This window comes from Populus euphratica, unplaced genomic scaffold (genome assembly GCF_000495115.2).
Source record: "Populus euphratica unplaced genomic scaffold, PopEup_1.0 scaffold615.1, whole genome shotgun sequence".
Classification (NCBI taxonomy): Eukaryota; Viridiplantae; Streptophyta; class Magnoliopsida; order Malpighiales; family Salicaceae; genus Populus; species Populus euphratica.
Window position 1 is genome coordinate 100,705 of NW_011500485.1, and position 26,116 is coordinate 126,820.

The window sequence follows — 26,116 nt, forward strand, 5'->3', positions numbered from 1 at the left end:
AACTAAAAGAGATGCTAATGCAGTCCAAACCAGAACACTATTCGGTAATTGGGTCATATTTAGAGTTGTAGATCTCAGATTTAGGTCTACTTTATATGGATGAAAAGGTAAGACATAGGCCTATAAATTTCATTGGAGGTTTGTTTTAAAAAGACCATTTTTCAAGTTCAAATTGTAGCAACAACGAAGAAGTCTGAATCTATCCTCCAACTCGAACATTATTTAATATTTTTCTTATATCTAGAGTTCTAGAAAACCAAATGACCTCTAGTTTTTTTCCCTAGAAAGTTGAGACAATTTCCTACAACTTTTATGTTTCGAGTGATTCCAATTATGACATTATCAATGATGTTTTGGGCAGATAAGAGAAGATAAGGATTGTCACCAAGTCAAGAGTTGGTCACCCACTCATTAATTAGTCATGAAATCAATAGTTTTCAATTTTGGCCTATAAAAGGAGGCATTTGCCATGCATTTAGGCATCTTAGTTTCCAAATCAAGATCATGCTCTTGCTTTCTCGCTTTGTATTTTTGTAATACTTAAGTTTTATTTTCATTAATATCTTGTTTATGCCTTTCAATTACTTTTCTTTACTTAGTTAACTTTTATCTTATTTATGTTCTTATTTTATTTATTTATTTTTCTTTCTTTTATTATGTTTAGTTATGTTTATTATGTCAAGGTGAAAAGGTTACACTTATGGTGTAAGAATAAGTATAGTGTAAACTTAACATGGACCTTTATATTTGGTACTAACATGTTTTGTATTTGTTATCTTGTTCACTCTTTAATACTTTACTTATTAGATGACTAATCTAGATTTATATTGTATAATACTTGGTACAACAAATACTTGGCACTCTCATAGCCCATACTGTATGGTATAACCAACATTTGAGCTATGAAAAAAACTTAATTTGTTGTTAACATAAGTTATAATTATGAATGTCTGTCAACATTTACAAGTATTAACATTATTCAATTAAGATAACTAATACAATCATGTTAACTGTTGTAACCTAATTTTGGATTCACTAAAATTTTCTCGAATGTTATTTTATCTTATTATTCATAACAAAAAAAAATAAACAAAAAGAAAAAAAGAAGAAAAAGAAGAAAAAGAGTTTAAAATATATTTTCTTGAGTCAACTGCATTTGTCGATCAAAATCGAGTCCACCAGGTCAATACGGGTTAAACGATGTCGACTGTGATGAAAAATGAATTTCGGGCTATTTCAAGTCAAAATCATCATTTTTGATCAAAACCAAGTCCAATAGGTCAATACGGGTCCCACCATGTCAACCGGGATAAAAATGAGTTTCGGGCTGTTTCGGGTCAAAACTGTCATTTTCGGTCAAAACCGAGTCCGCTAGGTTAATACGGGTCCTACCATGTCGACCGCGATGAAAAAATAAGTTTCAAACTAGTTTTAGTCAAAACTAGTATTTTTTGTCAAAAAACCCGGTCCACCGAGTTGATACCCATATAAAGATTTTTTTTGAATTAAAATTGATTTGAAATACTGATTTGAAATACCGCGATGAAAAGCTTTTTATAATACTGATTTGAAATTTTAATTTTATCCTTATAAATAAATATTATTATTATATATAATAAAACAAAAAATAATAATTCAATTTTGTCACAGTAGGCAGAGGATTTCTGCCAATGGTAGGCGGTGCAGCTGTACGTTGAAAATTTTGCACAATCTCGTTATTGCCTGCATAATTTGTGATTCGTTGTCTCTTTTCATTGGCTATAAATAGCCAATGAAACCAAGACACACAGAAAGGAAAAACAGAAACGAATTCTGAATTCTGAATTCTTAATTCAAGAGTAACTATTTGTATTACTATTTTTTTTTTATACTTTTTCTACACCCTAGTAAGATATTGATTTAAAAAAAAAAGCAAATTGAAAAATACCAAAAATATCACAATCGTTAGATCTAATAGTATTTAAATTTGAGCCTTTGATTTCTTAGGATACAATAGGCTTTACCACACCAGATTAAAACCCAAATCAATCTCAACCTTTAAAATAATATGTCCTTTGATCCTGTTGCGCCACGTCATCATGTGTACCAAACACTCGGTACACCGCGGCACACCAGATCATAGCTCAGTCCATCCTGACCGTCCAATCAACTTGAGATCAAACCAATCACATCCGCACGATCTGTTCATCTGCGATCCAACGGTTCATAGGCTTCAGACGCACCGGTACACCATACACTCGTCTGCACCGTATCAAAATCCAGAGCTTCTTTCTCTTCTCGCCGGTGATTCTCTCTCTCTCCACCGATCTCCCATTTTCGGCCATTTCAAGCCGAGAAACCACCACATAAAGGTGCATTGCCTCCTTTAAAGCAAAACCCCAGCCGTTTTACACTCTTTTACCGGCGGTTTTGGTAGGAAAAAGGCTGTGACCGTCATTGGCCAACCGACTTTCAAGTCGTCGATTCTCCCTATTCAGCCATCAACGACCAACGCGACCACCACCATCAGAATCCTCATCCTCAGATCTACCAGAATCAACCATCTTTTGGCTAGAATCTCACCGACCAAATTCGTTGTCGTCAACAGTAATCGTGCGTGAGCCACACGCGTCGCCAGTGGCATTTTCATAATTTTTAGTCTTTTACTTATATAGGGGCACTCAGGTAATTTTCTATGATTGTTTATGGTATTTTTTGATATTTTTATATATAAATACTTGTAAATTTTTGCATGTTAAAAAACAAAAATAAACAAAAATAAATAACGATGCGGATCCAACACCCATTTTATCATATCACTATTCATGGGTCAAAAACCCATTTCTCAATGATATCAAAATAATTTTTGTTTTCATAAAATAAATATTATTTGTCTACACGTCTCTTTAATTTATACAAAAGGACCGATGTCAAAATTTAAATACCAAATATGGATTATGTCCATTATTATTTCTTTTGGTAAATTAGACGTAACTCTCCTTTTTAGGGATAAACATCGACATTTTAGACAAAGTCCTAATTTTAGGGACTGATGTCATTTTTAACGTGTCTCCTATTTTTAGGGGCCGACGTTAACCATGTTAAAAATTTACAAATAAGCTCAAAATGTAATAGCATTTGAATCAAATAAGAAAAACACACAACTAAGGGTAACCTTTCTCTGAAAGGATGTTTTAAGGGTGGTGTCTACCTTCCCTTAATTATAACTAACCTAGTACCCAAATCTCTGGGATCAGTATCTAATTTTGGATTTCTAGTTCCCTCAAATTACTAGATGGTGACTCCAATTAAATCTTTATTTCCCCCAATAAAAAAACTAAATTATTCTTTTTGTTAAAACAAACAAAAAAGAGTGGAGTCATCGTCCGATGTCGTGTAGTGACATTAATAATTTATAATCTGATTCGAACTTTCTTTGTGTGTGGTTTCTAATTAAGTAATAAGAGTTTATATTATACTTGTTTGACATACTATTAATGGATCCTCTAACCTTGACATTTGTTGTTATCATTGTCTAATTCTTACATTGATCTTCCATCTTAAAGTTCTTATCAACTTCTTCTTTTTGTTCTTCTTTATTGTTGTTGTTGTTGTTATTGTTGTTGTTGTTGTTGTTGTTGTTGTTGTTATTATTATTGTTGTTGTTGTTGTTGTTGTTGCTACTATTGTTGTTGTTTATAATTGTCGTTTATAATTTATACAATTAACCTCCTTATGGTTCGACCCTGGTTTTGCCGGGTTATTTATTATTTCGGCACTCCTGCACTTGGGAGAAGACATCAATCTTTTCGTTATGTCAATTTTTTAGCGCCATTGCCCAGGAGGTAAGTTCTTGTACAAATTATAGTATTTATTTTATTTTCTCTTTTTGCTTTTCTTGTATATAACTTTGTTTCTCCTTTTTTATTTTCTTCTTCTTTTTATTTTATTCCTACACGTGCATGGAGTATGGTCACGTACTTTAAGTGGTAGACTTTGTAGGATATCCTCATTATTTTTAGAAAATATAGCCAAAGAAGATAACTAGTCCCTTCATAATGAGAATAATAAGAATAACCGTGTTAAAACACTTAGAGACCACATGAATCCTACAAGAACAAGTGCACCATCATGCATAGTTTTTTCTTATGATGCATCTCATTTTAATTTTAAGCTAGGCATTATTCAACTTTTACCTTCTTTTAATGACTTAGATTTAGAAAATCTATACTTACATTTAAGAGAATTTAAGGAGGTCTGCAACACGTATAATGACTTAAATTGTAGCATGAACACCATCAGATTAAAACTATTTTCTTTTTCATTAAAAGATAAAGCTAAAATATGGTTATAAAATTTAAGACTAGGATCCATTCTTGCTTGGGATGAAATACAATAATAGTTTTTAAATAAGTTTTTCCCATCTCATAGAATAAACTCTTTCAAAAGATAAATCATCACTTTTACTCAAAAACCAAGAAAAATATTTTACTAATATTGGGATAAGTATCGAGACTTACTTAGTACTTGCCCTCATTATGGTTTTGAAACATGGAGATTGGTTTCATATTTTTATGAAGGGTTAACACCTAAAGATAAGTAAATGGTTGAATTGATATGCAATGGAACTTTTAAAGATAAAGACCGTGATGAAACAATGGAGTATTTAGACTTGTTAACTGAAAATGCTCAAAATTGAGACACTGCAAGTACTAATAAGGCACCAAGTAAAACTCAAGCTTATATATCTAGTGGAGGTATGTACAACCTTAGGGAAGATCATGACCTCCAAGCCAAGTTTGCATCTTTAGCTAGAAAAGTCGAGGCACTAGAATTGAAAAAGAGTGGTCAATTAAAATTTGTTGAAAACATTATGTGTCAAATATGTGAAACAAATGAACACTCAACCAATGACTATCCAACCTTGCATTCTTTTAAGGAATGTCTAGATGAATAAGCCCATGCTTTAAATAATTTTTAAAGGGTCAACCATAACCCATACTCGTAAACATACAACTCTGGTTGGAGAAATCAACTAAATTTCAGTTGGAAGAGTGACAATAACAATGTACAAACTTCATAACTACCGTTTCAAGCACACCATAATTTTCAAAATTCTCATGGATATGCACCTCCTTATGCTCTACCTCCTATAAGAAATCTTGAGAAAACATTGCATGCATTCATTAATAAATAAGATACAATCAATACTTAACTTGCTCAATGCATAACAGATTTTAAAGATACTCTTGTAAAATTAACATTTGCTCTCAATTTCCAAGACAAAGGTAAGTTTCCATCTCAACCATAACAAAATCTTAAGGGACAATACAATACAAATGCAAGTAGTTCTAGAAGCCAACACATGGATCAAGTTAAATCAGTCACTACTCTTTGCAGTGGTATAATGTAAACTTAACATGGACTTTAATGTTTGATACCAACATGTTTTATATTTGTTATCTTGTTCACTTTTTAATACTTTGCTTGTCAAATGGTTAATCTAGATTTATGTTGTATAACACTTGGTACAATAAATGCTTGGCACTTTCATAGCCCACATACTCTATGGTATAATCGACACCTGAGCTATAAAAGGAACTTGATTTGTTGTTAACATAAGTTATAACCATGAATGCTTGACAACATTTATAAGTATTAGTATTATTTGAATAAGATAACTAATGTAATCATGTTAACAATTTATAATTTGATTGGAACCTCCTATGTGTGTGGTTTCTAATTGAGTAATAAGAGTTTATACTATACTTGTTTAACATACCATTAATGGATCCTCTAGCCTTGACATTTATTGTTATCATTGTCTAATCCTTACATTGATCTTCCATCTCAAAGTTCTCATCAACTTTTTCTTCTTCTTTTTTTCTTTATTGTTGTTGTTGTTGTTGTTTCTTTATTGTTGTTATTTATAATTGTTGTTTATAATTGATACAATTAACCTCCTTGTGGTTCAACCCTGGTCTTGCCGGGTTATTTATTACTTCGACACTCCTGCACTTGTAAGAAGACATCAATCTTTTGGTCATGAAAATTATTATATGTTGAATTAATTATGTTATTAGTAGGATGGATATATAATTACCTTATATTGATAAACATCGAATTAGCCATAATGGCTTTGGAATAGATGTAATTATCTTACATACCTCAGTATGGATTAGGTATGTATAATGACTAAGAGATTGATAGAGAAATGATGATAATTGGTCACCATAATATCGGTGGTTAAGGATATATTACAATGATACTTGGTATTGTGATAGGGGTGACCAAGGTTATGTGAATGATGCTTAATGGTCGTAGTGTTGATAGCTAAGTTTGTATGTGAATGATACTTATTAATATCTTTAATCATTTTGCTAGTGATTTCATTTCTAATATTTAATTTTTATTTTTATTTTAATAAATAATTTTTAGAAACCACCACATGTCACTGACGACTTTTCAATCTATTAGTGATTGCCTATAATATTTAATTTAAAATTTTATTTTAATCAAAATAATTCAGAAAACCATCAAATAATACTAATAACTTTTCAATTTGTCGGTAATTTTATTTGTGAAGAACAATAATTAACAGTGCAATTAGAAAGTAAACAATTCCAGAGCTTTCTAAAAAATACTGATAAAATTTTCCAATGGTAATTCCCTTTGTAATTGACATGATAATAATATTTATAGTTTACCAATAGATTTTATCAATAAAATTTATTCTATTGGTAATTCTATTGATATATATGAAACATCATCATTTTTTTGCTTTGTTTTAATTATTTGTTTCACAGTAATTCCCTTGATATTTTTTGTTTGTATTTATCAATTTTCTATTAGCACCATAATATTTAATAGTTTCATTGATAGACCTAATCCGTCGGAGTAAGAGTGCCATTTCATTGATAAATTATTATCGTCTAATTCACTAACGAACTATATCTGTCGGTATATCCTTCATTGACAATTCCATATTTTGTCGCTAATTCTATCAGTAAAAAAAAAGAAGAAAAATATCGATGGTTTTACAAACAAAAAATGCACTCAAATAAAAAATCCAATAAGAAATTTATCGATAGGCATATTCTATTGCTGATGGTGGAATATAAAATAAATATTTTTTAACTCTCAGTAAAATTTTGATGGGATATGTCCGTCGATATACACGTTGGAGATGGTGGCATATGCAGTAAATATTTTTCAACTCTTGGTAAAATACTGACAGATGTTTTTTGTCTGTAGAGACATCAGTGATTGTTGCATTTTTAGTAAAATTTTTCAACTCTCGGTAAAATACTGATTGAAAAATACCATCTAGAAATCCTTTGGTGGTTTTATAAAAACATTAAAAAAATATTTAGAATAAATAATATAAAATTATATAAATTAATAATAAAAAACCAATTATGCAAAAAAATTGTATTAAACATAAAAAATATAAAATTAAAGTTGAATAATATTCATCCAAATATTCATTTTAAATTTAATGTGTTTCCAAAAAACATTAAACTAGAACAATGGCAAAGCTAGAGGAGAAGGAGGTTAGTTGTTCACAGTACCAAACAACCAGAAAAGGGTCACACATGTATCAACTATCTGTGATCTAATGTCCATGATCATTTGGCGGAGTTATTCATAATCCTTCGAGAGTTGCTCGTATTGTTGTTACAAGGTCATGAACTCCTTAGATTGGATGCTCGATATTGATTGAGAGTTCTCAATGGTTAAGACACTATGGGCCACTTGCAAGTTCTCGATCATAGTGTTAGAGAACTCATACATTTAATTTTTATCGGGTCCACTAAACAATCCTACCTCCATCCATAAATCCAAATCAAAATCCGAATGGGTTAAAGGATCGTTCCCTTTTCTCTCCTTCAATCGGTTATTATAGGTCTCATGAATTTTTTTCTTAAATAATCATAATATTCAATTCAAGAAAATAATAACTTATGAAATAAAATGATTAAATGAACATGCTATAAAGTGCTAAGCATGATTATCAATGTACTGGTGCACCTCCTTTTAACGGTTTTCACTTTGCATGTGCGTTTCTACAAACATATCTATTGGGCTTAGCTCACGTCCAAGACATATAGTCTATAAGAAAAAATAATAATTAAGTAATAAAAAATTAATTAATAATATATTTCATTTAAATTAATCTTACCATCTGTTTCGCAGGTGTAGCATATGGACTAGAGTTGCTGGTATGCATGGTCACCGAACCATGAATTTGTCGGTTCTAGTTGTCAGCACCAAACTGTGAGCACCGTGAGAACCACTCAGACATCATGTGCTCAATATATGTCGCCCATATATCTCCTGAGATGAATAACAATTTGAATTCCTGTTAAACAACCACCTCATTCCATCCTTAAAGACCGTTATCCCTCGCATATCTGTTCGTTTTTTTTTGTTATACCAAAAATCATGCAACCTACTTCCATAGTAACTAATTAGAATTTAGAACATAAAATTATAAAATAAAAAATAAATATTCTTTTTAATATTACCTAGTTGTCATGTGATTCTCCCATACCCTCTTGATAACATTATTGTGCGCGCTATCCTACTCAAATTTATTTTATATATATAAATAATTTGTTCAAAATAAAAATAGTATAAAATATAAAATTAAAAAAATTATTTATTAAAAATAAACTAAAAATTAAAAGTTAACACCTATTTGAAATTGTCAAAACAATCATCGATATTAGGTCTCCACTCTAGATGTCTAGAGACCTAACTCTATTAAAATAATAGAATTTCCATCGATGATTTAAATATCGATGTTATTGTCCTGGCAGCCTCAATGTTTGTGAACATGAAATTAAATAAAATTATTAAAATATTAATTAGTTCATAAATTATGTTATAACTATATATATATATATAAAACTAAAACCTAAACAAGCTTACATTCAAATATCATTCTTCCACTGTGCCTGATACTTGCTGGTGAATTGACCCTATTGTGAAGGCACACCGCTTCTGCGCTGTAAAACCGCGCTAGAAGAGGCAACATTACAAGTTAGCGCAGATGCCTCGCTGTGATCAACACCCAAGGATATGTCCTCCTTACTACGAGAAGAACTAGCTGCAACTGTTTGCTGACGACGTGCTGTAGATTTCATTCTACGCATCTACATAAATATATATGAATAATTATATAATTAACTTTTATTATTTAAAAAAATTCAGCAGCACCTCCACTATACTGGAGACTGCCTATATTTTTCAAACCTGCAATTTTTATAGTAACCACAATCCAATTGACTCTAGCAACATCATATATACAACCTAACATCTATAGAAAGTCAACATCTATATATTTTAAACTAACATCTATAGAAATACATAAATGATAATTAAAATTAATTGAAATAATACAAAATACATCAATCAATCAATAATAGAATAAATTTGAGATGAAACAATGAAATTTAATTCTTCATTTCCAATTACCATTTTAATGGAAAATTCAATAATAACAACGTTATATTTTTATGGTTATAGAACAACGCCACATCCAATCTAGCCTTAATATTGTCTTCCCGTTCACATCCATGACGGTGTTAAAAATGTGCTTAAACATATTCTTTTTAATGTGCTTGACGTCAAGGTTATGGTGGAGAATATTAGCCTTTTAATAAGGAAGCTCCCAAAAGATACCTCGCTTCACCCAATTATAGATCAAACCAAAACCAAAAAACTTCTACTTGCCTAATTAGAGACCAAACACAATGTCACCGTACTCTAACACAATATTATGTAATTCTTCACTAGAAAGACGCGAGGGTGCAACATCCTTTTTAACTCTACCAACAAAGAAATCCTTTCTATTCTTTCTGTACCTATGATTTGGTGGCAAGAAACGACGGTCACAGTAAAAAAAAAACTTTATCCTTGTTTGTTAGCTTGAATGCCTTGTTATTCTCCATACAATATGGACATGCTAGTTTTCCATGTGTGCTGACACGATCAAAAGATTGATAACAATAATACAATAACAATAATAACAACAACAATAGTAATAATAATACAATAACAATAATAACAACAACAATAGTAACAATAATAACAATAATAATAATAATAATAATAATAATAATAGAAGTAAAGAAGAAGAAGAAGAAGAAGAAGAAGAAGAAGAAAAAGTTGATGAGAACTTTGAGATAAAATATCAATATAAGGATTAAACAATGATAATAACAAATGCCAAGATTAAAGGATTCACTAATGGTATTTTAAACAAGTATAGTATAAACTCTTTTTATTACTTAATTAGAAACAACACACAAAAGAGGTTTCAATCGGATTATAAATGGTTAACATGATTACATTAATTATCTTATTCGAATAATACTAATACTTATAAATGTTATTAGGCATTCATGATTATAACATAATTTTAACAAAAAATCAAGTTTCTTTCATAGCTCAGGTGTCGTTTATTTATTTATTTATTTATTCTTCAAAAAAGTATGTGTATGTACAGGTAGTTATGATTGTGTCTCACATCTTCCCTTAGTTTTACATCCAAGAATGACTTAAGTGCCCTCTATGGGTCAAGGATATGTTTTCCATCTAGTTTTCTTAAAAACTAGCAAATATGGTTTTTTTAGTCAAATTCTCAAGACTATGTCAAACATGTTCTTTATGAAAATAGGTTTATAAGTCAAGAATTGCACGATGTTTATCTCCACTATGATGAGACTTAAGAGTCAATAGAAGATTATCTAAAAACTTTTGTGTTTTGAAATAAATCTCACCTTTTGATAATTTTCACAGGTTTTACGGAATGCATGTAAGTCCTTAAAGATGGTGGGCTAGTAAAGTTCACTTTGTAAGATTTCTACAGTCTTTTTTTTAATAAAAAATGATCCCCACGTGTCTTAAAGTGATAAAATTTAATGACACTACTTATCTCATTATTGGGAATGCATCTTTGAAATATTTGATCAGGAAAATAATTAAATAAGTAACGGTCATCTCAATAAAAGTTTTGCACGTCGCTTAAAAATTTTCTTTTGTCTTCAGTACTCTAGTGAGCTGGCAAAAATCCTAAAGTAAGAAAATTGATATTTTTAGCAAATCAAGGCATTGAACTAAGAGAATGTAAGGATTCGTTAGGAAAGTAATCATCAATTGGTGTGATATAAAATGTCGAATCTATTGTCACTCTTGATAAATGATCTGCATCAATATTTATGGTGCCTTTTTCATTCTCAATTTCTTCATGTTTGATCATGGCATGAGGAAATAGAAGTGCTGGTGGAGAATCAATCTTTTCTTTGCGATGTTCAGATTTAACCCATTTCCTTACTCTTAGAGATTGACTCATCATCTTTCTCACAAGGTTCAAGAATTAATTTTTGAATTACCTTACCAGTACGAAGAGTAATGACTGATTTGACTTGATCCATGTGTTGACTTCTAGAACTACTTGTATTTTTATTGTATTGCCTTTTGAGATTTTGTTGTGGTTGAGATATAAACTTACCTTTCTTTTGAAAACTGAGAGCAAATGTGACTTTTGCAAGAATATCTTTAAAATCTATTATGTTTTGAGCAATTGAGTATTAATTATCTTTGTTGGCAAAGTACCACTCAAGCTGTTGTTGGAGAGGTAAAAAATATGTAATTTAGAAGAAAAAGTACTTGATAGTTGGACCTTAAAAAAACTATGGAGTTTATTTGACCTTAGAATAACAGCCTCCAACTCTGGAAGCATTTCTAAAAAGGAAAGGAATGTATCATCAATCATGTTGTTACCAAGGTCCAGAAATTCTAAATTCACACAATTGATGATGGATGGTGGTATCAACCCTTTCAATTTGTTGCCATTGATGTTGAGATATCTCAAATTGTTCCCCTCTGAATAGATTGAAGGGACATTGCCTTGGAGATTGTTGACACCAAGATGCAACACGAAGAGTCCATCACTGAAGTTTCCCAAGCACTGTGGGATGAATCCACTAAAGCCATTGTTGGACAAGTCTAAAATCTCTAAGAACTTCAGCTTGCAAATGACAGAGGAGATGCTCCGAGTTAGTTTATCATTGGAGGAAAGCATAAGAGTTCTCAAATTCTCAAGCTTGAAAACTGAAGGTGGAATCTGGCCATACAACCTGTTATGACTGAAATCGATATATTGTAATGAATTATAAAGAAACGGACTTATGTGGCCATACAATAGGTTATTGTGAAGAAGAAGAGCCTGCAAAGAAGGCATAGAAAACAAAGAAGATGGAATTGTTCCACTGAGCAAGTTATAAGATAAGTCGAGAGAGTTTAAACCTGAAAGCCTACTGATTTGTGATGGGATGCATCCTATCAGTTGATTATTAGATAATGAAAGTGCGTTTAAACCTGAAAGCTTATTTATTTGATAAGGGAAGCCTTTTAGTCTATTGTTTGAGAGGTCCAACCACTCGAGATGTGTGACCTTAAACAAATCATCTGAAATTTTACCAGAAAAATTATTGGAAGAAAGTATAAGGAAGTATAGCTTTTTAAGATTTCCAAGAGAGGATGGAATTTGACCATTAAACCCATTGTTTGAGAGGTCTCACCAAGTGAGTTGTGTGAGGTTAGCAAAACCATCCAAAATTTTACGATAAAAATTATTGAAAGAAAATGATAAGGAATCTAGCTTATTAAGGTTTCCAAGGATGGAATATAATCATCAAACCTGTTGTTTGAGAGGTACAACCTGGTGAGTTGTGTGAAGTTAGCAAAGCCATCCAGAATTTTACTAGGAAAATCATTGAAAGAAAGTGCAAGGCAATCTAGCTTCTTATGGTTTGTAAGGGAGGATGGAATCTGTGTAGCAAATTGTCAACATTTTTTCTCAACCACCATCAACCACCCTCTCCTTTAACAACCACCATCAACCACTTCCAACCACCATTCAACCACCATCAACCCCCCTCAACCACCCTCAACCAAGTTGCCAAGACTCTCCTATAAATAGAGATAAAGAGAGAGCAATGTTATAAGTGTAGTGAAAGTGTGGTGAGTGCAACTGTGAGAGTGAGAAAATACAGATTTGAGAGAAACACCGAGTGTGAGAGTGAAACACCCGGTTAAGTGGGATTGTACTGGGTTGAGTTGAGTGTTTGTATCATTCCTCCAATAATATACAATCTGCTGCCTCCGTGGACGTACCCGATTTTGGGGAACCACGTAAATCTGTTGTTTGTGTTTTATTTGTGTTTGCTTTTGGTCCAGTATGCGCAACAAATTGGTATCAGAGCATTAGGGAAGCTTGAACACTGAAAAAAAAAACACCTTTTTCAGCTCTCTGTTCAAAGTTGCAGAATTTTCAAAGTTCTCAGATCTTGATTTTGACCACGTGTGGAGATTCCTCTCGTTGATACGAGTCTGGCGATATAAAGATCATCAAAATCGGAGTTGAAACGAGCCCTGTAGAGCTCGCCGAAGTTTCGCCGGAAATCTGCCGGAAAAACCAGACAGTGCCGGAAATCTCACCTGAGAAGACAGCCACGTCATCCGACACGTTGGCGCTGAGTCACCATCCACGTCATCAACAGAGGGTCCACATTGCCATGTCATCAGACACATCATCTAACAGTGACAGAATATTCTCTTGACAGAATAAGAATATTCCGTTGACAGTAAGAGAATATTCCGTGACAGAATATTCTTCATCAGAGACAGAATATTCCTTCCCTGAGTTAACTCGGTCAGATTGATTTTTTGGCCAACTCAATGATTTTTTGACCGGTTTTAGGCCGAGTCAAGTTGGTTCCTAGCATTTTCAACCATTCCGGACGCAACCGTGGTGTCCGTTTTGTGAAACAGCACACCGAAGTTACTGTTTTGGCTCTTTTGAGCATAAAAGTGCATGTTTTAACAATTTCGGGAGCCTATTTGTAATCCAAAGACGTCCTAATGGCTGATATTCCAGAAGAAAAATTAGTGGGAAATGCTAGTATACCTCCACAATATATCCCGGTATCGAGTACCAAATTTGAGGTGGAGAAGTTTGATGGGAAGGGTAATTTTGGCATGTGGAAATGCGAAGTCATGGATATGCTTGTCCAAATGAATTTGGATTTCACTCTAGAAGATAAACCGGAGGATTTGGATGATAAAAGCTGGGAAAGGATAAATCGGTTAGCTTGCAGTTCCATCCGACTTTGTCTTGTAAAGGATCAGAAGTACGCCTTTTCAGAACAAAACTCTGCAAAGGAATTATGGCAAGCACTGGAGGACAAGTTTATGAAGAAGAGTATAGAGAATCGTCTCTACTTGAAGAAAAGGATCTTCCGCTTTCAGCACAAGAAAGGTACTTCTATGAATGAGCATCTGAATGATTTCAATAAAATGATAGCTGATTTGAAGAATTTAGATGTGGAAATTGATGATGAAGATAAAGCTCTGCTGTTATTGAATTCACTGCCTGACACATATGAACATCTCGTCACCACTTTACTATATGGTAAAGAAAAAATTAAATTCATTGATGTGTCCAATGCTTTGGTGAACAATGAGTACCGAAAGAAGGATCAGATTGTTCATAAAGAGTCAACGTCAGAAGCATTGACAGTTAGAGGCAGAACAAACCCCAGAAGATTTCGAGGGCGAGGGAGATCTCGCTCAAAATCCAGAGGAGAATCATCAAACAGACGATATCTTGCAAAAGATGAGTGTGCCTTTTGTCATAAAAAGGGACACTGGAAGAAAGATTGTCCGATCAAGGGCAATAAGGAAAAAGATGAACCAACTGTGAACGTTGCACGAGATGAGGATGAACGAGACTCTGCATTCATGGTCTCATCACCAGAAAACCATTCTGGTGAATGGATTCTTGATTCTGCATGTTCCTATCACATGTGCCCTAACAAGCACTTATTCTCGAGACTCGAGGAGTTCGATGGAGGAGTTGTGTTGATGGGTAATGATGATGTTTGTGAGATCAAAGGGATTGGGACTATCCATCTGAAGATGCATAATGGGGTAGTCAAGACACTGACAGAGGTACGGTATGTACCTGACCTGAAGAAAAATCTCTTCTCACTTGGAGTCCTAGAATCCAATGGTTATAAGATTATCATGCATGGTGGAGTCCTGAGAGCAATCCGTGGTGCATTAGTTGTCTTAAGAGGCACGAGGAAAGGAAACTTATATTTCCTGGATGGATCTACTGTTACCGGTACAGCAGCTGTTTCCAAAAGCATAAAAGATGATGAAGCAGATAATTCCAGACTTTGGCACATGCGTTTAGGGCATGCTGGTGAAAAGGCTTTGCAAGGATTGGTCAAGCAAGGTCTATTAAAAGGCGCCAAGACTGGGAAGCATGGGTTCTGTGAGCATTGTGTTCTTGGAAAACAGACAAGAGTCAAGTTTGGCACTGCGGTACACAATACAAAAGGGATTCTTGATTATGTTCACACAGACGTATGGGGACCTTCAAAGAATGAATCTCTTGGAGGTAATCGTTGGTTTGTTACTTTTATCGATGATTTCTCAAGACGAGTATGGGTGTACATGATGAAACACAAGGATGAGGTCCTTGATATCTTTCTGAAATGGAAGAAAATGGTGGAGACTCAAACGGGAAGGAGAGTTAAGACTCTTCGGTCAGATAATGGTGGTGAGTACACTTCAGATCCTTTCTTTAAAGTTTGTCAGGATGAAGGGATCAAACGACATTTTACTGTGCGTAAAACACCACAACAAAATGGAGTAGCAGAACGCATGAATCGCACATTGGTAGAGAAAGTCCGATGTATGCTATCACATTCAGGACTAAGCAAAGTGTTCTGGGGCGAGGCATTAAGCTATGCTCGTCATATTGTTAACCGGTTACCTTCAGCAGCATTAAATGGAAGAACCCCTTTAGAGGTATGGTCAGGCTCTCCTGCAAATGATTATGACTCTATGCGTATATTTGGTTGCTCAGCATATTATCATGTTACTGAGTCCAAGCTAGATCCTAGAGCCAAGAAAGCTATATTTTTGGGCTTTAGTGGAGGAGTAAAAGGTTACAGACTCTGGTGTTCTGAATCAAAGAAAGTGATTTTGAGTAGAGATGTCACTTTTGATGAGTCTGGCATGTTACAACAAGAGAAATCACAGGAGAAGGAAAAACAGTCTGGTGATGCACAACAGGTGGAGTTGGAGACTTCAGTCATTCCTATAAAGACTGTTCAGACAATCTCTACTGAAGGAGATTCAGATGAAAGTTCAGATGAAGAGGATGCAACAACTTCAGCAACCACACAACAAGAATCCATTGCAACGAGTAAACCGAAAAGAGTTATCAAGAAACCTGCTCGGTATTGTAACATGGTGGCTTATGCACTTCCGGTGATTGATGATGGAATCCCCTGCACCTACAAAGAGGCAGTACAGAGTGTAGAAAGTGCAAAATGGAAAGAGGCAATGGATGAAGAGATGAAATCTCTCCACAAGAATCAGACTTGGGATTTGGTACAACTCCCTAAGGAAAAGAAGACAATTGGTTGCAAGTGGGTATATGCTAAGAAGGAAGGTAATCCAGGAAAAGACAACATCCGTTTCAAAGCAAGATTGGTAGCAAAAGGCTATGCTCAGAAGGAGGGGATAGATTATAATGAGGTATTCTCCCCAGTTGTTAAGCATTCATCAATTCGTATTCTGCTAGCCTTGGTTGCACAGTTTGATTTGGAGTTAGCCCAACTTGATGTGAAAACTGCCTTCCTACATGGAGATTTGGAAGAGGAAATTTACATGTCTCAGCCAGATGGTTTCAAAGTCACTAGGAAAGAGAATTGGGCTTGTAAACTGAAGAAGTCACTGTATGGATTGAAACAATCTCCTCGCCAGTGGTATAAGCGATTTGACAAGTTCATGATAGAACATGGATACACACGGAGTCAGTTTGATCATTGTGTATATTTTCGCAAACTTCTTGATGGTTCTTTCATCTATTTGCTCTTATATGTGGATGATATGTTGATTGCATCAAAGAGCAAAGTGGAGATTGACAGACTGAAAGCTCAACTGAGAACTGAGTTTGAAATGAAGGACCTTGGAGAAGCTAAGAAGATTCTTGGCATGGAGATTCAGAGAGACAGAAGAAAAGGCACAATCTGTTTGACACAGACCCAATACTTGAAGAAAATTCTAAAGAGATTTGGGGTAGATGGTAAGACCAAGCCTGTAAGTACACCTCTAGCTCCTCATTTTAAGCTAAGTGCTTCAATGTCTCCACGCACAGAGGAAGAGCGCAAGCATATGGTTCAAATTCCGTATGCAAATGCAGTTGGTGCATTAATGTATGCAATGGTTTGTACGAGACCAGATATTTCACATGCAGTCAGTATGGTGAGCAGGTATATGCATGATCCGGGAAAGGGTCATTGGCAGACAGTTAAGTGGATTCTACGGTACATTCATGGCACAACTGATATTGGTTTGAAGTTTGAGAGGGATGATAGACTCAAACAAAATTTAGTTGGTTATGTGGATTCGGACTATGCTGGTGACTTAGACAAGCGTCGTTCCACAACAGGCTATGTGTTTACACTTGCTAAAGGGCCTGTAAGTTGGAGGTCAACTTTACAATCAACAGTAGCTTTGTCAACAACTGAGGCAGAGTACATGGCAGTAACAGAAGCTTTCAAGGAAGCTATATGGTTACATGGGTTGATTGAAGATTTGGGAATTGTTCAAGAGCACGTGAATGTCCATTGTGATAGTCAAAGTGCTATTTGTCTTGCAAAGAATCAGGTTCATCATTCCCGCACCAAGCACATCGATGTTCGATTTCATTTTGTTCGAGAAATTGTGGATGAAGGAGATATTCTGCTACAGAAGATTGGTACCGCAGATAATCCAGCTGACATGCTCACAAAATGTGTCTCAGGGATCAAGTTCCAACATTGTTTGGACTTGGTCAACATCTCTCGGTGTTGAGCACCTTCAGGGTGCAGCGCCATATGGCGCATTAGAGGCAGCATTGATTGATCACAAAGATTGGATGGAAAAATCTTGCCAAGGTGGAGATTTGTAGCAAATTGTCAACATTTTTTCTCAACCACCCTCTCCTTTAACAACCACCATCAACCACTTCCAACCACCATTCAACCACCATCAACCCCCCTCAACCACCCTCAACCAAGTTGCCAAGACTCTCCTATAAATAGAGATAAAGAGAGAGCAATGTTATAAGTGTAGTGAAAGTGTGGTGAGTGCAACTGTGAGAGTGAGAAAATACAGATTTGAGAGAAACACCGAGTGTGAGAGTGAAACACCCGGTTAAGTGGGATTGTACTGGGTTGAGTTGAGTGTTTGTATCATTCCTCCAATAATATACAATCTGCTGCCTCCGTGGACGTACCCGATTTTGGGGAACCACGTAAATCTGTTGTTTGTGTTTTATTTGTGTTTGCTTTTGATCCAGTATGCGCAACAATCTGACCATCAAATCTATTATGTGAGAGATCCAACCACGCCAAGTGCGTTTGATTAACGAAAACATCATGCGTTTGATTAACGAAAACATCAGGAATTGGACCAATAAAATTATTGTATCTAAGATTCAAGTACTTGAGTTGCTTAAGTTTTCCAAAGGAGAAAGGGATTTGACGGCTTAGCTGGTTACCTGCGAGTCCCAACTCAATGAGTTAAGTGAGGTTACCAAGTAGACCTAGATTCGAGCCAACAAAATTACACCCAATAAGATACATCATTTCAGATGACTGATTGAATCTGGTTCCAAGTGTATTGAAATTTGTGTATATGACAGATCCAAATGCGAAAGCGCATTGCTCAAATTGTATGGCGGAAAAGATCCAGTGAGTTCTCCGTTGTTCTGTAAATCGAGCGATTGAAGGTTTGATCGGCAAAAAAAATTATCAGGGAGTTCCCCTTTCAATCTATAATACTGAAGTTGGAGAGATGACAAAGAAGAAGACAAGTTCATCAAGGAACTGGGTACCACCAAAGACATGTTCACTCCACCCAAGTAGAGTTCTCTCAGCTGGGTAAGGTTCTGAGCAAGCTTGTTGAAAGAAATCGGTTCCAGCATCAGCTCCTCAGAGTTGGAAGACAGATCAAGTGACACCAATCTGGATAAATGGGAGATTTTTGGGGGAACTTGGCCTGCAAAATTCGATGAATTTAGATTTAAATGCGTCAACCAAACGAAGATGAAATGATAGAGCGATTGAAGTCATTGTGAGAGAGATCGAGCTTTTGAAGATGATGAAGGGAGAAGAGAGTGCTGTTAGAATGGAGGGTGCCATAAAGCATGCTGCAACCAAGGTCTAGGCCAATTACATGGCCAGTTTGCATGTTGCATGTGACGCCATCCCAAGTGCAGCAATCTATACCCTCTTTCCACAGCACTTTCTTGGGTGGATAACATGAAAATCTAAATGGAGAAAAAGGAAACATGGGAAAGGAGTTTTTGAATTGGAGCAAAGCAAGGCTCTGGTCACCGGGGCATAATTTTACTGAAGAGGAGAAATTGGAAGAAGAATGAGTAGGTTGGGAGTGCGAATGGAAGAAAAGGAGGCCGAGAAATTGAGCGAGCAACAATGAAGATCCCATCATTCCCCTAAAAGTGCTCTTCTCAGAGACTGGAAGTTGACTTAGATTGATTGGAGGCTTCTATTAGAATGTAGTCTATATACAGAGACTTCCGGAATGCATATTTACCCTTTCCTCGTTGTTTCTAAAATTATTTAAAAAAGAAATCATATAAATATATCATCAGAAAACCGATGGGAGAACAAAAGCCTAGCCAGAATAAAATTTAAAGCAAATTCCTTGCTGCTGCAAAAGAGACTAAAAACGAAATGGAATTTGAAATGTTGCAGTCTCAGCTAATTAGCACCAAAATATATATAGAAGTAGACTTCTGAATTCTAGACGATGGCATGTGAACAGGAATTTGGAACCCATTGTTGATGATATTTCCTAGATGGATACACGTCTAGTTCATTAAAGCATAGGACTTGGCTCCCCCGAGACTGATTTACGTGTCACCTGGGAAAATTACTGCTGCGATGATCAAGTATTGCATTATTTAGGAAAAGAATATTCAGCACTCAACATTAGCCTGCCATATAGCGAAACAATTTATCTTAGAAATTGCAATATCTATGCATGAAAACAACACATTTGTCTTAGATAATCTTTTAATAAACAAACTTAGAACTCACCTGTCTGGTTTTGATTTTATTTATACTGTACGTTGTTCTGAAATCCGCTGCTCAGTAATAAGAGTTTTTTTTAGTGTTTTTCATGTCATTTCCCAATTTATTTTGTTTCTTCTTCTTTGAGAAAATACAAAAATGAAAAAAAAAAGGTTATGAGAAAATAAATCACTTTTGAAGGATAAGACCCTACTAAATTAAAAAAAAAAGAAAAGAGAGAAGGTTTTCAAGGGATCAACTCTTTTATTTTTTAAACTATTGTAATAATTTTTTATTTTTTTAATTTATTTTCTGACTATCACATGCTATCGTCTATATATATCATATATCATGTACTTTTATAATCAAGGTGTATTGTTGAAAACACTGTTGGTATTACCTTTTGATTTTAGTCTAGTTATTTTTATAACTCTTGTTTTAGAAGAGGAATTTATTGAATCCCGAAGAGTAATCTTAAGAAAAATATTTTTAAAGTCGTTGCTCATAGAGATGCCTAGACTTTATTTTGTTTCTATTTTTCATTGGATTCTCTTATAACAGGTGGAAGACTTGGCTCTTTTTTTTTTTTTTTTTAGAAATGAGATTTTTGAAATTATACTTGACCAGAAAAAAATGTTTGGCCACCCGGATGAATGTAAGGTGGAAGACTTGTTGGTATGGCTTTCCCTGGTTTTTTCTCCAAATACAACGCAACTTACACTATTCATGGATAGTAAGGTTATGTAGGTCCAGTATTTGACTAGCATGGACTGGAACAGCAAGTTGTTGAAAACACCATAGGTTATGTACGGTTTTAATTCCGAATTTTCAATTCATTGTAAACTCGTTAGTACATTGTTCGTATTGCTTTTATATTATTTATTATTTTAATTATTAATAAAATAATTAATGAATTAAAAAATCATCAATATTATTTTAAATATTTTTATTAAATTAAATATTATAAACAAAATCATCCACATATTGAAACATTATCACTTATATTTGAAGGTTTTTAAAATTTTATAATTAAATTAAAAATTTAAATAAAATATTATAAATAGAATCGCCAACAAAATGGTTAAAAATATTAATATTTAATTATTCATAGGTAAAACCGTCAGTAAAATACAACAATACAAATATTAGAATTTCTTATTTCACAATAAATGATTTTTTTTCTTCTTCTTCTTTTTCTTATGTAAAAAACATCAATATTCTTTTTTTTCTCTTCTCTTCTCTTCTCCTCCACATTGAGGTATGTCTTCTCTCTTATCTTTTTTTTCTTTTTTTGATTTTTTTAATTAACATACTTTATAAATTTATTTTTTCTTAGCTTCAATTATAACTACATTATTAAGATAATATTTTTTTTGTGTTTTTTCATTATATTTTTTTTATTTTATCTTTAAATTTTTTTATTTTTAATAATTGTATGAATGTTGTTATATGATTTATTTTTCATGTGAGATCAAATTTTTTTGTTGATTTATTTATAAGATTTTTAAATAAATTTTAATTATTTTTCTAGTCTTGTTAAATAGATTTTTTTTAAAATATGTTTTTAAATAATCATCATTTTTTCCGGTTACATGAGAGGCTTCTCAAAAAACATACTGATAAAATGAAGCGAATAATTTTTTTAGTGTACTTTTTCTGTTAGTAAATTTATCAGTAATAATTTTTTTATTATTGATAAAATATTTTTATTTATGATTTTGTCAATAAATTAATTATTAATAAAATAATAATATAAAAACTAATTAAAAATTTCATCAATAAATATAAGAGTTTTAGCAGTGATCGAGCCATTCAAATTATTGGATCCAAGATTTAAGTGGACGAGCTGCCCAAGCTTTTCGCACGAGGATAGAATATGATCACATAAGTTATTATCAGACAGGTACAACTTAATGAGTTGCATCAAATTACCTAATATAGCTAGATGCAACCCTACCACATTAAAAGCACATAGGTACAATTCCTTCATAGACTTTAGATTACTGATCAATCCATGAATATAAATTCTTATATGTGAGAGATCAAAGGACGGAAGAGCACTCCTCATATTGAATGGCGGAAAAGAGCTAGTAAGATCTTCATTATGGGATAAATCTAGCAACCCAAGGCTTGATAGCCTGAATGTATTAGCTGGGAATTCTCATTGCCAGTAAGAGCACTACTCATATGTATTGTCATTGTAGTTTAACTTTTGTGTTACTTTGTACGCTTGTGCAATTTATTCTTCATAGTTTATAAGATTATTGTTTGGTCATTTTATAGCCTTTTTATATATAAAGTATTATATATATATATATAACTGAAAAAATATTATGTTCATATATATTTTTATTATACACCCTTATTGTTATAACTTAATTGTAGACCATTTCCTTTTAATTTAATTTTGAGGGATTTAAAATTTAAAATTTAAAATTAAAATATTAAAAATTTATTTTGATTAAAAGTATTTAATTTTGAGGGATTAAGTATTTAAAATTTAAAATTAAAATATTAAAAATTTATTTTGATTAAAAGTATGATTTGTAAACTTACAGAAAAACTAGAAACTATAATGTATTTTTTAATTTTTCTAATATTTAATTTTAAAAAATCATTAGAATAATCATATAATGATAGTTTTCTATTTTTTAAATTTAATTTTTAATCAAATTTAAATTTTTTTTAAAAAAAAGAATGAATTTCTTCAAAACGTTTTTGTTTATATGTTATAGAATTCATTTCAGTGCATGTAAATATGAGAAGAGCAAAAAAAAAGTCATTACCTTAAAATATTACCCGTGAAACCCTATCAGCTTTCAGGAAATAAGAAACATAGAAACAGAATCAAAGCCGACTCTCTCTCACTCCTGATCTCTCATCATATCGCCATGCCAGAGGAAGAAGACAGCGTGTTTCTTTTTCAAGACAAATACTAAAGGCGATGATCAGAAGCAAGTCATTAGTACTTTTAAAACCAGGAAGCTCTTGCACCGTGTGGGAATGAAACAATTATGAGCTGGCGTGAGTGGGAATCAAAACAATGATCTTGCTGCTGTGACTGGACGCCCTCTCCCTTAGCGTTCACCCTGAAAGTATTTGTAAAGCCACACTTGTTATGTGGTGAGAGATTTATATATGTAGGAATGTGTTGGTATAGTTACAGTAGAACACAAACAACAGAATAACTTATCCTATCTATTTTGCTATATTATCTCCTACAGTTAAGGAGGATAACGTGATGTGCTGCATTCCTTATCATCCCCTCGCAACCTAGCGTGGGATTATAACTAACACGAAGCTTGTGGCCAGGGGGCGTAGCTGGTAGCATTTGAAAGGGGAGGCTAAAATTAATATGATAAGATATGCTATTAAAAGTTTAATTATTCAAAATAAAAATATTATACTATTCTATATTTAAATACTAAATAAAAAAAATTAAAATGTTTTGCAGGGGCCCGGGCCCCTGCTTGCCTCTCCCTAGTTCCGCCCCTGCTTGTAGCGAAAGAATGTGAATAGTGATCGCGAGAGACTCATAGTGAAAATATTAGCAATTTGCAAGTGAGATTGCACACATTGAGGCTGAATAATCCTTGATACTGCTAGCTCATGAATAAAGTGGTAGTCAAGAGCGATGTGTTTTGACCTTTATGAGAAACTGGATTGAGAGTAAGGAAAATCGCACTCTTGTTATCACAGAGGAGTAACGCCTTGTGTGATAAGGAAACGTTGAGGTCACGAACAAGATGAATCATCCCAACAACTTCAGAAGCTGTGTGAGCCAAGGCGCGATACTCAGATTCACAACTAGAATGAGAAACAGTAGGTTGTTTCTTAGCACTCCATGAGATGAAATTGTCACCCAAAAATATTGCGTAACCAAAGGTGGAGAGACACGTGTCAGGGCAACCAACCCAATCGACATCAGAGTAGGCAATGAGACTAATGGGTGAAGAAGGAGAGAGGGAGTGACCATAATAAAGAGTGTCTTTGACATACTGAAGGATACGTTTGAGGGCTTGAAAGTGATGCACTGTGCGAGATTGCATATACTGACTCACAGCATTAATAACATAAGTAAGATCGGGACGACTGATAATTAAATATTGCAAGGCACCCACCATGGAATGAAACAACGTGGGATCAGTGAAGGCATCACCATCGCTGGACAATTGTTGTGAGACAACCATGGGAGTCGTCAATGGCTTGCAATCAAGTAGCTGAGCACGAGCAAGGATATCATGGGCATATTTGTCTTGACTCAAGAAGAGGCCTTTAACAGTGGAGTAAAGCTCCAGGCCAAGAAAATAATTCAATGTTCCCAAGTCCTTCGTGGCAAACTCATGATGAAGTTGTTGAGTACAATGCTGAAGGAAAGGAGTATTGCTACCAGTGACAACAATGTCATTAACATAGAGTAATAGGTAGAGAATGATGTTGGATCTAGCATAGACAAAGAAAGAGGAGTTTGCAGAGCTGCAAGTGAAACCAAGACAAAGTAGAAAGGAACTGAATCGATGGAACCATGCCCGAAGAGCTTGCTTCAAGCCATAGAGAGCCTTCTTGAGCTTACAGACGTGATGAGTAAATAACGGATCAGCGTAACTAGGAGATTGCTCCATGTAGATAGTTTTGGTTAACATACTATTTAGGAAAATATTTTGGACATCTAATTGGTGGAGAGGCTTTTCATAAGAAACTGCGAGAGAGATCACAAGGCGCATAGTAGAGGCCTTAACAACAGGGCTAAAGTGTCGTGAAAATCCAAACTAAGAAGTTGAGAGTAGCCTTTAGCAACAAAGCAAGCTTTGAGATGATCAACAATGCCATCAACCAAGTATTTGACATGAAAAACCCACTTGGATCCAACAATATTAGTTTAAAGGGGACAAGGAACTAAGGCCAATGTGTCATTAGAGGAAAAAGCATCCAGTTCTTCATTCATTGCAGCAATCTAACCATGATGTTTCAAGCCAGATGTAAAACTTTTTGGTTCCTGTGTGTAGCAAGTAAGGCGTGGACCGAAGGCAACAAGGAGGTAATATATGAGTGATGTTTAGGCTTGAAGACACCAACCTTAACTCTAGTGATCATTGGATGATGATTAGGAGAAGCTCCAGAAGGAAGTTCAGATTCGTTTGATGGCAGAGAAACAATAGATGAGGGTTCTGTGCAGCAAGAGAAGCGATGGACTCTGCTATGGAATCAACTATGGTAGTAGATTCTAAAGAAAAAGGCTGCACAAAATCACCTGAAAGATCAATAGTACAAGGAACACAAGATGATAAAGATGGTGCAATAGGAAGTGATGAAGAAGATTGCTAAGTTCAGAAGGAAGAGAGATCACAGCAAGGTTAGAAAAATGCAAACTAACTAGTGATGTGGGATCACAAGAAGAGGATAGATTAGTAAATGGAAAATTAAGCTTATCAAACTGGGCATCACAGATGATGTATATATACCGTGTAAAAAGATCAAGACATCGAAACCCCTTGCGAGACATAGCCAAGAAAAATATTACTAATAAATTTATTGACGGAAAAGGTAAGTAAACAAAAAATTACTCCTTTTATTTTATTAGTAATTTCCTCGAAAAAATATTGTATATAATTTCTTTGGTAATTATTTAAATTTTTTTAAGAAATCTATTTTATCAAACTATAAAATAATTAAATTAATATTAATCAACACTCTATAATACTCAAAATGCTTAGAAAAAAGAAGAAGAAAATCAACTTAAACAAATTTGAAAAAAATAAATTCAACAAAAAAAAAATTCAACAAAAAAAATTCATATGAAAAAAGTTTAAAAATCCTATAAATAAATCAACTAAAAATTGATCTCATATGAAAAAAAAACCTATAATAATATTCATACAATTATTAAGAATAAAAACAATTAAAAAAAATATAGTGACAAAAACACAAAGAAAGAAGATTTTTTTTACTTTAATGTAGTTGCAAGTAAA

At 33.8% G+C, this 26,116-nt stretch overlaps 1 protein-coding gene and 1 pseudogene across 1 annotated transcript; both read right to left on the reverse strand.

The window, feature by feature from the left end:
* Positions 1-11,554: 11,554 nt before the first annotated feature.
* Positions 11,555-12,740, reverse strand: LOC105114974 (receptor-like protein 12). The gene is made up of 2 exons (XM_011011719.1): positions 12,689-12,740; positions 11,555-12,564 (listed from the first exon to the last, which is right to left on the reverse strand). Exons 1-2 carry the CDS (start codon positions 12,738-12,740, stop codon positions 11,555-11,557), a joined length of 1,062 nt encoding a protein of 353 aa, XP_011010021.1.
* Positions 12,741-18,302: 5,562 nt separating this feature from the next.
* On the reverse strand, positions 18,303-19,610 carry LOC105114976 (receptor-like protein 12; annotated as a pseudogene).
* Positions 19,611-26,116: the final 6,506 nt, after the last annotated feature.